General features: G+C 38.5%; 1 protein-coding gene across 2 annotated transcripts in view; it reads right to left on the reverse strand.

The window, feature by feature from the left end:
* The window catches only part of IARS2 (isoleucyl-tRNA synthetase 2, mitochondrial), a 66457-nt gene extending 55650 nt beyond the window's left edge, over nt 1–10807 (reverse strand). Inside the window, exons 1-3 of one of the 2 annotated variants that reach the window (XM_024750488.1) lie at nt 10541–10678; nt 9764–9842; nt 9076–9198 (exon numbers count right to left, since the gene is read on the reverse strand). Coding sequence is in view for 1 of the 2 variants with exons in the window: in XM_024750487.1 (XP_024606255.1) it covers nt 9076–9198; nt 10541–10807 (390 nt within the window). In the remaining variant the exon portion in view is untranslated. Of the gene's footprint in view, nt 1–9075; nt 9199–9763; nt 9843–10540 lie in introns of both variants that reach the window. The other variant, XM_024750487.1, reaches the window with a different exon arrangement.
* Nucleotides 10808–12352: the final 1545 nt, after the last annotated feature.

Consider the following 12352-nt stretch of genomic DNA (forward strand, 5'->3'; position numbering starts at 1 on the left):
ATAGAACTATGATATGATCCATCAATTCCATTTCTGGGTATTTATCTGAAGGAAATGAAAACACTTGGAAATATATGTGCACCCCCATGTTCATTGCCCCATTATTTACAACAGCCAAGGCAGGGAAACAACCTAAGTACCCACTGATGGATGAATGAATATGGAAAATGTGGTCTATATATACAATGGAATATTATTCAGCCATAAAAAAGAAGAAAATCCTGCAATTTGCAACAACGTAGATGGAACTTGAGAGTGTTATGCTAAATAAAGTAAGTCAGACAAAGAAAAGCAGATACCCTATGATCTAACTTATATGTGGAATATAAAAAAAAATCAAACTCCTAGAAAGATTCTAAGTTTGATGAAATCAAATTTATCCGTTTTTCCTCTTATATATCATGGATTTTTTTTTAAATCAAACAGAGAACAGATTGGTGGTTGCCATAGGTGGGGACTGGGGGGGTTGGAGATATGGGTGACAATGGTCAGAAGGTACAAACTCCAAATTATAATACTTACCAGCTCTGGCGATGTAAGGTACAGCATGCTGACTATAGTAACAACACTGTATTATATATTTTAAAGTTGCTAAGAGGGTAGATCTTAAAAGTTTTCACCATAAGAAAATAAAAATTTAGAACTATGTGACACAATGGATATTAACTAAACTTACTGTGGTAATCATTTCACTATATGTGTGTATATATATATAATATATATAATAAATATATATAGAAATAAATAAAACTGGGGGTAATTTTTAAAAATTAGTTCTCACAAAAAATTTTCAGACTGCTTGCTGTTTACTACCTACCCACACAATTGACCTGGTACCTGCTAATACTCCCAAAATTCAAAGTCAAAAAAATTATTCTAAATTTTTTTTTTTTTTTTTGTGGTACGCGGGCCTCTCACTGTTGTGGCCTCTCCCGTTGCGGAGCACAGGCTCTGGATGCACAGGCTCAGCGGCCATGGCTCACGGGCCCAGCCGCTCCGCGGCATGTGGGATCTTCCCGGACCAGGGCATGAACCCGTGTCCCCTGCATCGGCAGGCGGACTCTCAACCACTGCGCCACCAGGGAAGCCCTCTAAATTTTAATGTAAAGGCAAAGAAACCAAAATAGATAAAGCAATTTTGAAAAAAAAAAAAAAAGGGAAAAATCAGACTACCAAATTTCAAAACTTACTCTACAGCCATAGTAGACAAAACTGTGGTATTTGTGGAAAGAGAGATATACAGAAGAAAAAAACCAAACAGAATATCCAGAAATAGGCCCACACAAGTTTGCCCAACTGGTTTTTGACATTGGTACAAAAGCAATTCATTAGGGAAAAGATAATAATGGTGCTGGAGCAAGTAAACAACCATATGGGAAAAAATTAAACCTCAATCTAAGCCTCACACCTTATATAAACCCAAGACAGATCATGGGGTTTAAATGTAAAGTGTAAAACTTTTAGAAAAAAAAAAAATCTTCAGGACCTCAGGTTAGGCAAAGAGTTCTTAGACACGACACTAAAGGCATGATTCATGAAAGGAAAAACTGATAAATTAGACTTCATCAAAATTTAAAACTTTCAATTTGCAACATACCCTGTTAAGAGGATGAAAACACAAGCTACAGGCTGGGAGAAATAGTTGCAAACCACGTATCCTGGCAAAGATTTAGTACCTAGAATATATAAAAAACTCTCAAAATAAAATAGTAAAAAATTAAACAATCTAATTAGAAAATGGCCAAAAGACATAAAGAGACATTTCACCAAAGAGGCTCAACAGATGGCAAATAAATAGATGGAGAAGTGTTTAACATCATTAGCCATTAAAGAAATGCAAATTTAAAACCAAAATGGGATACACAGCCATCAGAATGGCTAGAATAAAAAACAGTGACAACACCAAATGCTGCTGACATGCAGAGAAACAAGATCATTCGTATGTTACTGGTAGGAATGTAAAATGCTAAAAGCCACCACTTAAACCAGTTTGGTATTTTCTTAAGAAACTAAACATGCAACTACCATATGACCCAGCAAGTGCAGTCCTGGGCATTTATCCCACAGAAATGAAAACTTACGTTCAGACAAAAACCTATACGTGAATGTTTATAGTAGCTTTATTCCTAATAATATAAAAAACTGGCAACAAGCCAGGTGTTAACAGGTGAATGGTGAAACAACCTGTGGTACATCACACCAAGGGATACCACTCAGCAATAAAACAGACTATTATTGATATGCTCAGTAACCTGGATGAGTCTCAGGGAAATTATGCTGAGTGAAAAAAGTCAATCCCCAAAACTGTATGATTACATTTACACAGCATTCTTGAAATGACAAAAATACAGAAGTAGAGAACAGATTAGTAGTTAGAACAGCTAAAGGAGGTGGTGGGAAAAGAGGGAAATGATTATAGCTATAAAAGGGCATCATGAGGGATTCTTGATGGAAATGTTTGGTATCTTGATTGTATCGATGTCAACATCCTGGTTGTGATATGGTAGTTTTGCAGGATGTTACCATTGGGGGAAACTAGGTAAAATGTACAAGGAGTCCTCTCTATTTTTCTTACAAATGCACTTGAATCTATAATTACTTCAAATACAAACCTTAATTAAGACAAAATTTGAATGATATTGCTTTCGAATAGCATGTACTTAAAAAACAATAAAAAAAAAAACCAAGCACTTCAGTTTTGTCCATGAAAAGAAATAAATGCCCTTTTTACCATCTGATGTAATATGTCTAATAATTTGAAAGTGAGCTATCAAGCAGCATAATTTGGCCTCTGTGGAAGCAAACAAACTTAATACTGAGGAATGTGCAATATGTGTAACACATCTCAAATGCTTCAGAAGTTTTCAATACAATTAACTGTTCTAATACATTGTATAATACATATTATAATTCTGCTTTAATAGCAATACTGACTTGTTTAATGACCAGATTTCTGGTTTTGAAAATACAGACAGATGTCAAAGGTCGTGCCCTCTCCAAATTTTCCATTAAAGTATACATAAAAATAAAGGACTGAAAAAAACAGTGAATAAATTTTGGTACATTCAGTGGAATGTTACTAACCAATTAAAGACAATTCAATTAAAAAGGAATCAATTATTGACATCTATAATAGCACCTATGAGTATCAAAAAATACTACATGAGTTAAAGAAGCCAGACACAAAAGAATACATGTTATGATTCAACCCACCTGAAATTTTACAATGGGAAAAAAAATTAAAGCAATAGAAACCAAAACAGTGATGAGGGCAGGAACTCCTCATTCTATGAGGCCAACATTACCCTGATACCAAAACCACACTAGGACACTATGAAAAAAAGAAAATTACAGGCCAATATTACTTATGAACACAGAAGCAAAAATCCTCAACAAAATGTTAGCAAAGTGAATTCAATAATTCATTAAAAGGATCATACACCATGATCAAGTAGGATTTATTCCAGGGATGCAAGGATGATCCAGTTTCTGCAAATCAATCAATGTGATACATCACATTAACAGAACAAAGAATAAAAATCATATGATCATTTCACAAGGTGCAGAAAAAGTGTTTGCCAAAATCCATTTATGATAAAACTCAACAAACTGGGTATAGAGAGAACATAACCTGAAATAATAAAGGCCATATTTGACAAACCCACAGCTAACATCATACTCAGTGGTGAAAGGCTAAAAGCTTTTCTTCTGAGATCAGGAACAAGACAAGGGTGTCCACTCTTACCACTTTTATTTCAACATAGTATTAGAAGTCCTAGCCACAGCAATCAGACAAGAAAAGGAAATAAAAGGAATCTAAATCGGAAAGGAAGAAGTAAAACTGTCACTGTTTGCAGATGACATAATACTATATATAGAAAATCCTAAAGATGTCACAAAAAACTATTAGAATTCATCAAGTTCAGTACAGTTGCAGGATACAAAAATAATACACAGAAATCTTTTGCATTTCTTTACACAAACAACAAACTATCAGAAATAGAAATTAAGAAAACAATCTCATTTACAACTGCATTAAAAAGAATAAAATACCTAGGAATAAATCTAAGGTAAAAGACCTGTGCTCCAAAAGCTATGGCACTGATGAAAGAAACTGAAAATGACACAAACAAATGCAAACAAATGGAAAGATATATTCTGCTCATTGATTGGAAGAATATTGTTAAAATGACCATACTACCCAAGACAATCTACAGATTCAATGCAATCCCTATCAAGATACCAACAACATTTTTCACAGAACTAGAACAAATAATTCTAAAATTTATATGGAAACACAAAAGACCCTGAACAGCCAAACCAATCTTGATAAGGAAGAACAAAGCTGGAGGTATCATGCACTCTGATTTCAAACTACACTACAAAGCCACAGTCATCAAAACAGTATGATACTGGAACAAAAAAACAGACACATTAATCAATGTAACAGAATAGAGAGCCCAGAAATAAACCCCACATTTATATGGCCAATGAATCTATAACAAAGAAGGCAAAAATGTACAATGGGAAAAAGACAGTCTCTTCAATAAATGATGTTGGGAAAACTGCATAGCTACACGGAAAAGAATGACACTAGACCACTTTCATATACCATATACAGAGATAAACTCAAAATGGATTAAAGACATATTTAAGACTCCTAGACAAAAACAAAGGCAGTAAGCTCTCTGACATGGGTCTTAGCAATGTTTTTTTGGATCTTTCTCCTCAGGCAAGGGCAACAAAAGCAAAAATAAATAGGACTATATCAAACTAAAAAGCTTTTTGCACAGTGAAGGGAACAATCTAGAAAACTAAAGGCAATCTAGAGAATGGGAGAAGATTTTCAAATGATATGTCCAATAAGGAGTTAATATACAAAATCTATAAAGAACTCATACAACTCAACAGCAAAAAAAGAAAGAAAAGAAAACACACACACACACACACACACACACACAACTCAACTAAAGAATAGGCAGAGGACCTGAACAGATGTTTTTCCAAAGAAGATATACAGATGGCCAACAGGCACATGAAAAGATACTCAATATCACTAATCATCAGGGAAATGCAAGTCAAAAGCACACTCAGATATCACCTCATATCTGTAAGAATGTCTATTACCAAAGAGACAACAAATAATAAGGACACAGAGAAAAGGGAACCCTTGTCTACTATTGGTAGGAATGTAAATTGATACAACCATTATGGAAGACAGTATGAAAATTCCTCAAAACTTAAAATCAGAACTATCAATACCATACTATTTAGCAATTCCACTTCTGGGTATTTGTCTGAAGAAGACAAAGACACTAATTTGAAAAGATACACACATTTCCATGTTCACAGCAGCATTATTTACAATAGCAACCTAAGATATGGAAGCAACCTAAGTGTCTATCAATAGATGCATAGATAAAGGGTATGTGGCACATATATAAAATGGAATATTACTCAGCCATAAATAAACAATAAAATCTTGCCACTTGGGACAACATGGACGGACCTAGAAATAAGTGAAATAAGTTAGACAGAAAAAGACAAATATTGTATGATTTCACTTATATGTGGAATCAAACAAAACAAAACAAACAAATATAAAAAAAAGAAAAACAGACTCATACAGAGAACAAACTGGTGGTTGCCAGAGGGAAAGGGGGTAGGGCGATGTTCAAAAAGGTGAAAGGAAAGGTGAAAGGGATTCAGAAGTCCAATTTACACTTATAAAATAAGTAAGTCACAGGGATGTAATGTACAGTATAGGGAATATAGTAATATTGTAATAAATTGTATCGTGACAGCAACCAGACCTACTATGGTGATCATTTTGTACTGTATAAAAATATTGAATCACTATGTTGTACACCTAAAACTAATTAATATTGTAAATCAATTATACTTCAATAAATGTGTGTATATATATACACATATATACGTATCTTCTGTATCTTGCACTGGGAGATTAACAGATGTATACAGCTGTCATAACTCATCAAACTGAATAATTTAAGATTGGTGCATGTTACCACAGGTTATTCTGGAAAAAAATTTTTGAGAACAATGAAATTATACATTCGTCCAGTACTATGCAAAAGTGCCAGTCTATTTCAAGAGAAAGAGCTTTACATCAAAATGTAAGTCAACTCACTGCTTCCTTCATCAAGAAAGTCTTGCTACAAAAATAGTCACTAAACTGTGTGCTTAGTAACCAAGTTGATTTACATTCTGGTTGAAGCTCTCTATTTCAACACAGGCAGGCCTGTAACATACAATTGGATATCAACAGCCGCTCAGCTGGGCTAGCAGCCTGTGGGAGAAGGATGAAAGAAGAAATGGGGCTTAGAGCAAGCTTCAACTTGAAAATCCCTTCCATTCCTCTCAAATTCAAAGGAATTTTGTATTCCATTTCATATCATGTGTTACAGTCTGAATGTCTGTGTGTCCCCAAAACCCCTCCTTTCATATTTTAGAGCCATAACCCTCAATGTGTTGGGAAATGAAATTTTGGGGGTAATTAGGGTTAGATGATGTCATAAGAGTGGGGCTCTAATGATGGAAACAGTGCCCTTATAAGAAAAGCGTTCTTCCCCTCTCCCCCTCTTCCCTCCACCACCCCCTACCCCCATGTGAGGACACAGTGAGAAGGTAGCTTTCTGTAAGCAAGGAAGAGAGCCAAGATCAGCTGGCACCTTAATCTTGGACTTCCCAGCCTCCAGAACTGTAAGAAATAAATGTATGTTTGTTAAGCCACTCAGTCTAAGGTATTTTGTTATAGCAGCCCAAGCAGATTAATATGTGTCTTAACATAAAATGGTTTTGAATGACTGGTTAAATATCTTTTTTCTCCCAAACTACAAATAAAATTGGTATTATGGGAAGATATACCACACTTACCCTAGTTTTAAAAATACCACCCAAGACTGGGGTATCATAATACCTTAAATGGATCAATCACATACCTGCCTATTTTATTTTATTTTGTCTTATTTTTTAATTTAATTTTTCTTTAATTTTCTTTATTTTATTCTATGCTATTCTATTTATTTATTTCTGGCCTTGCGATGCGGCTTGCAGGATCTTAGATCCCCTACCAGGGACTGAACTCAGGACCCCGGCAGTGAGAGCCCCGAGTCCTAACCACTGGACCACCAGGGAATTCCCATGCCTCTTATTTTAAATAGAAAAACAAGGTTTAATTTATGAAAGTGCTCAAACATATCCATTGTAAATATTGGATAATACCCATAATGCAAGAACAGAAGGAAAAAATTACACACCATTTTGTCTACAAATGGGGGCATTTGGGGCTTCCCTGGTGGCGCAGTGGTTGAGAGTCCGCCTGCCAATGCAGGGGACACGGGTTCATGCCCCGGTCCGGGAAGATCCCACATGCCGCGGAGTGGCTGGGCCTGTAAGCCATGGCCGCTGAGCCTGTGCGTCTGGAGCCTGTGCTCCGCAACGGGAGAGGCCACGACAGTGAGAGGCCTGCGTACCGCAAAAAAAAAAAAAAAAGCTTGGCATTTCAAGGAGTCTTACGAGGCTCATCCAAATACCTGAGTAAGTTGAATAAAAGGGAAAAAAAAATTCTGACTGGATGCTAGAAATTAAGATTTAGATACTCTTCTAGACTCAAAAGGAACACTGATGTCAAGCAACAAAATCATTGCTTTGCAAAGGGCATGCATGTGTAATTACTGCTCTACTTGGCAAAAAAGTCTCTTGGGGTTCTGTAGGGGGTGGGAGGGAATGCCAAATGAATTTAAAGACTCAAGGAGAATACTAATATAAAATGATTTAACCTAATGTAGGTGAGAAATAAGAATCAGTAAAGAAAGGTCAGCTGATAAATAGCCTGTAATAAAAACAACTGTTTCCTGGAAAGCAGACCACTTAACTACTATTACCTCAGCATAACCATGGAGCAAGCTATAACCATTCTTACTCTTCATGGTAGAAAGCAGAGAAAGCCTACGTGACATCCAGGGAAGTCAAGTGAGCTCTCTTAGAGGAGAATCTAAATTTCTCACTCAATTCATTTACTATTTAAAATGCACCTAGCAGCCACCCCTCAAAAACAAAACAAAATGCAACCCTGAACTGTATAGGGTGATGACCTATCAATTTACATATCCAGTATGGACCTCTCGCCTCCAACTGCCTATTTAGTATCTCCACCTGCACGTCTCATCTTGTCTCAAGGGAAACATGCCCAGGTCTGAACTCCTGACTTCTTCCCCCAAACTGATCTTCCCAGTCTTCTCCATCTCAGGTAAGAGCTCTTCTGACTTGCTAAGTGCTCGAGATGCTTCTTGGAGGCATCCTTGACTCTTCTCATTTTCTCACCCCACACATCTAATCCATCAGCAAATCCTGTCAGCTCTACCTCCAAACTATACCCAGAACCTGACTATTTCTCACACCACTTTCATGGCTTCAACCCTGGTCAAAATGACCATCATCTCTCTCCTGAATTATGCACTAGTCCCCTTCTTAGTCTCCCTATTTCCAAACTCCCTCTACCTCTACAGTCTATTGCTCACATAGCAGCCAAGAATGACCTAACCACCTCTCAAAGGCCCCACCTCCAAATACTACCACATTAGGGATTAGGTTTCAACGTATTATTTGCAGGGGGCGGGAGCCAGGACGACACACAGACAAATATTCAGTCTATAGCAGTTGCTATATTATCTAACATATTAAATATTTTACTTATTTATCTTATTATGCCTTCCTGTTTAGAGCACAAGCTCCATAAAGCCAGGACTTATCCTTATTTTGTTCACTGCTGTTTCCAAAGTCTAGACAATACCTGGCACATAACAGGCGCTCAACAATGATTTACTGAATAAAATGATACTTACTAATATAAAATAAGTTCAAAGCAAATACGAGTGATGTTATTTTTCACACAGTACTGAAACTGTTTATTGCTACTTTCTATTAAGACATTTTAGCTTAAGTATGCCAATGCAAATTTACATAACTGTCATAAAACTAGAATATACTCTTTTGCAAAGTGTATTTAAATAAAGGTGTTCCCTCAAGTCTTGTAACCTAAATTATAATTACCTTATTTAAAGCATGTCCAACATGAGGGTCACCATTTGCATAAGGAGGTCCATCGTGAAGACAAAACTCTGTCTTCACTTTTCTTTCTCTTTGCCATGAATAAAGTTCCAAAAATCCACATTTCTGTTTAAAAAGAACAATAATGTCTGAACATCATGTAAATACATACTCCTGAATCTTACCATAAATAACAACCAACACTTGCTTATTTCCTATCCCATTCTAATGTATTCAACTCTATAACACAAATGGTGAGGTTTCTAAAACGCACATCTGAGTATTCATCTTTTAATACTTTTGAATAGCTTCTCCGTAGACTTCAGTTTAAAGTCTAAGTGCTTTATAAACGTATACAGGACCCTACAAAGGTTTAGTACCACTAAGTTCTTGGGCAGTCTCTCAGCACTTCCCACCCTCCACTCCATGGTGAAGGACCTGAAGATCCCCCATCTCTCTCTCTCTCTCTCTCTCTCTCTCTCTCTCACTCACACACACACACACACACACGTACTCACATCTTATTCCTGCTATCCTTTGGCCTCAACACTTGCTACTCTCTTAATTTGGAATAACACTGATTGTAATCCCACTCTTCTTCCCCCACTTGCTGTGTAACCTTGACCAAGTCATTTTGCCTTTGTAGGCCTATTCCCTCATCTGAAAAAAATGTTAATAATATCCAACTCACCGAGCTGGTGTGAAGATTATATGAGAAAATCTCTGCAACTGTCACAGTTCCAGAAATACAGAAGGTACTGGATAAAACACTTTAAAAAATTAGATAGCCAAAACAAGTTTGTGAGTCTAGAACTCTGAGAGCTGTCATAAGAATATTTAATCTAAGCATATTTACTTAGACAATACATCCAAAATATCAGGGATTTTAAAGACTCTATAATTACACAAACTAACAGTGAATCTCTGCCCTTAGAAAATTCAGTCTAATACAGGAGACAGAGGCACAGTTTAGGAAGCAGACTCTGAGGAAGTAACCACAGCTACCTGACCTTTCAAACAAGCCGTAATTCCAACTAGGGACCTACTGATACCACAAGACTGAGCTTCAACTTCTCATAATCGAATTTTTATTTATATGTGTACATGTTAATTTACTTTTTAAAAGCCACTGGAAAAGCGTCCAAATTCGACTGGTTCTGTCTAAGCTAAAACTGGGACTTCTATTCCATCCGTGCTGAGCATCGCTGGTTCCTCCTTAGCATTCCGCTCTGGATCCGGCCACCTCTATGGTACTTGCCTAGAGGTTTCTGCACTTCTGTTTTCACCCAATACAACCTGTGGGAAGCGCATGATTTCCACTGACCTGGTCCCAATACCCCCGGCCCAAAAGGGCCTGGAGCCTGCGGCCGGGTCCCGCCCCACCCGGGGTGTGAGTGGCCCAGGCGTGGCTCCGGGAAGGGCCCGTGTCCCCCCTCCCGGCCCGCGCCGCGCACAGGCCGGCCCGTACCTGTTGGACCTCCAGCTCCGTGTCGGGCTGCTGGCGGCCCAGCAGCTTCATGGGGAAGCTGGTCTGCGGCAGCAACACCGTGTCCCGATAGCTGCCATTACTCGAATTCTGCAGCTGGTTACTGGCCCCGGTGACTGACCGCACCAAAAGCCTCCTCGTCGCCCCTCGCCAGCCAGGCCGACGAGGAAGGCGGGGCGGCACCCACAAATTCCGGGCCACGGCCAGGGCCGCTGCTCCCGGCCCGCGAGGGCGCAGCCCGCAACGCATGGCGGGCCAGGCCAAACCCAGGCTCCGGAGAGACGCCAAGGCCTAGCTTCCCGCCCGGCTCTGGGGAAGAGGGAGACCAGAGCACCTGCGCGAGCCTTAGCAGGAGTGCGCAAGCGCGGGGCGGGGAAGGGGCGGGGAGACGCAGGGGGCGGGGCCACATCCGGGTCCCCGCGGCAACCATCCCGGATCAGGGCTGATACCCAGGGGCCGAAGGAGATGGGGCAGGCGCGACCGGCTCATATTTCAATCACAGCGGCCTGCCTTTTTAGAAAGTATATTTTCTTTAATCCAGTATAACCCAGATATTATCACTTCAACAGGTAATTAACAAAAATTACAAGTATGATATTTCACATTCTTTCTCTTCATGCTAAGTCTTCGAAATGTGCTATGTATTTTACACATACAGCACATCTCCATTTGGACTAGCAGCTTGCCAAGTGCTCAACAACTACATGGGGCTAATGGCTACCTTACTGGGAAGCACCGCTTTAGCAAGTACAGCCTACCTCCACATAACATGTTGTTGAATGCAACAGTGCTCTCTGTTTACTCCTAAAACCTGCACTGAGGGTACACTGGGCTATCAGCATAAGGCAACTCTCTAGGACACCCGCACACTTCTCTTCCCAACTGTTGGGCTCACAGTCGGTTGTGTTTATCCTTGAACTTATTCATGCCAGTTGTACTCGCTGTGTAATTATACAATTTAATTATAAAAACCAATGGATGGTAAATTTTGTTATTTGTAACATAATAAAATAAATGGTCTGACTTAACTCAGTTATTATGAAAATCAAATGAGATTGTGTAAGTAAAAGTCTTCTCAAACTAGAACTCCATGTAACGGCAGCCATTTGTTGATACTGCTCTCTGGTGAGTTGTTTTTTTTTTTTTAATAAAAATTATTGTTTCTTTCTAATTACAAAACTTTGGGAGTTACAGAAGAGCACGCAAGTGAAAATTGTTCACTAACCACCCTCTCCCCGAAACCAATTTTTTTTTTTTAATTTTGGGCCCTGCCACATGCAGGATCTTAATTCCCTGACCAGGGACTGAACCCATGCCCCCTGCATTGGAAGCACAAAATCCTAACCACTGGGCCACCAGGGAATTCCCAAAGCAATTTTTTTTTTTTTAATGAAAACTAAGCTGATGTTCTTAAGAATCTAGTAAAGGCATGTCTCTAAAAAACAAGAACAAACTGCTGTTGAATTAGATGAAGCTAAAACAATTGTAAAGTAGTGGGGAAAACATTGTAAAAATTTTGTAAGTATTCTGCTCTTAGAGTTTTCCTAATTGTCTAACCTGCAAAACCAGATGATGCAGTATGGCTCTGCAATATCAGGAAAGATAAAGCAAAATTCCAATCTGGGGACAGAAGCTCTAAGAAGGTCTGAACACTCCTACACTGTTGATGGGAATGTAAATTGGTGCAGCCACTGTGGAAAACAATATGGAGGTTTCTCAAAAAATTAAAAACAAAACAACCATATAATCCAGCAATTCCACTGTTGGGTATGTATCCGAAAAAAACAAAAACAC

The sequence above is a fragment of the Neophocaena asiaeorientalis genome, unplaced genomic scaffold (genome assembly GCF_003031525.2).
Source record: "Neophocaena asiaeorientalis asiaeorientalis breed wild unplaced genomic scaffold, Neophocaena_asiaeorientalis_V1.1 scaffold430, whole genome shotgun sequence".
Classification (NCBI taxonomy): Eukaryota; Metazoa; Chordata; class Mammalia; order Artiodactyla; family Phocoenidae; genus Neophocaena; species Neophocaena asiaeorientalis.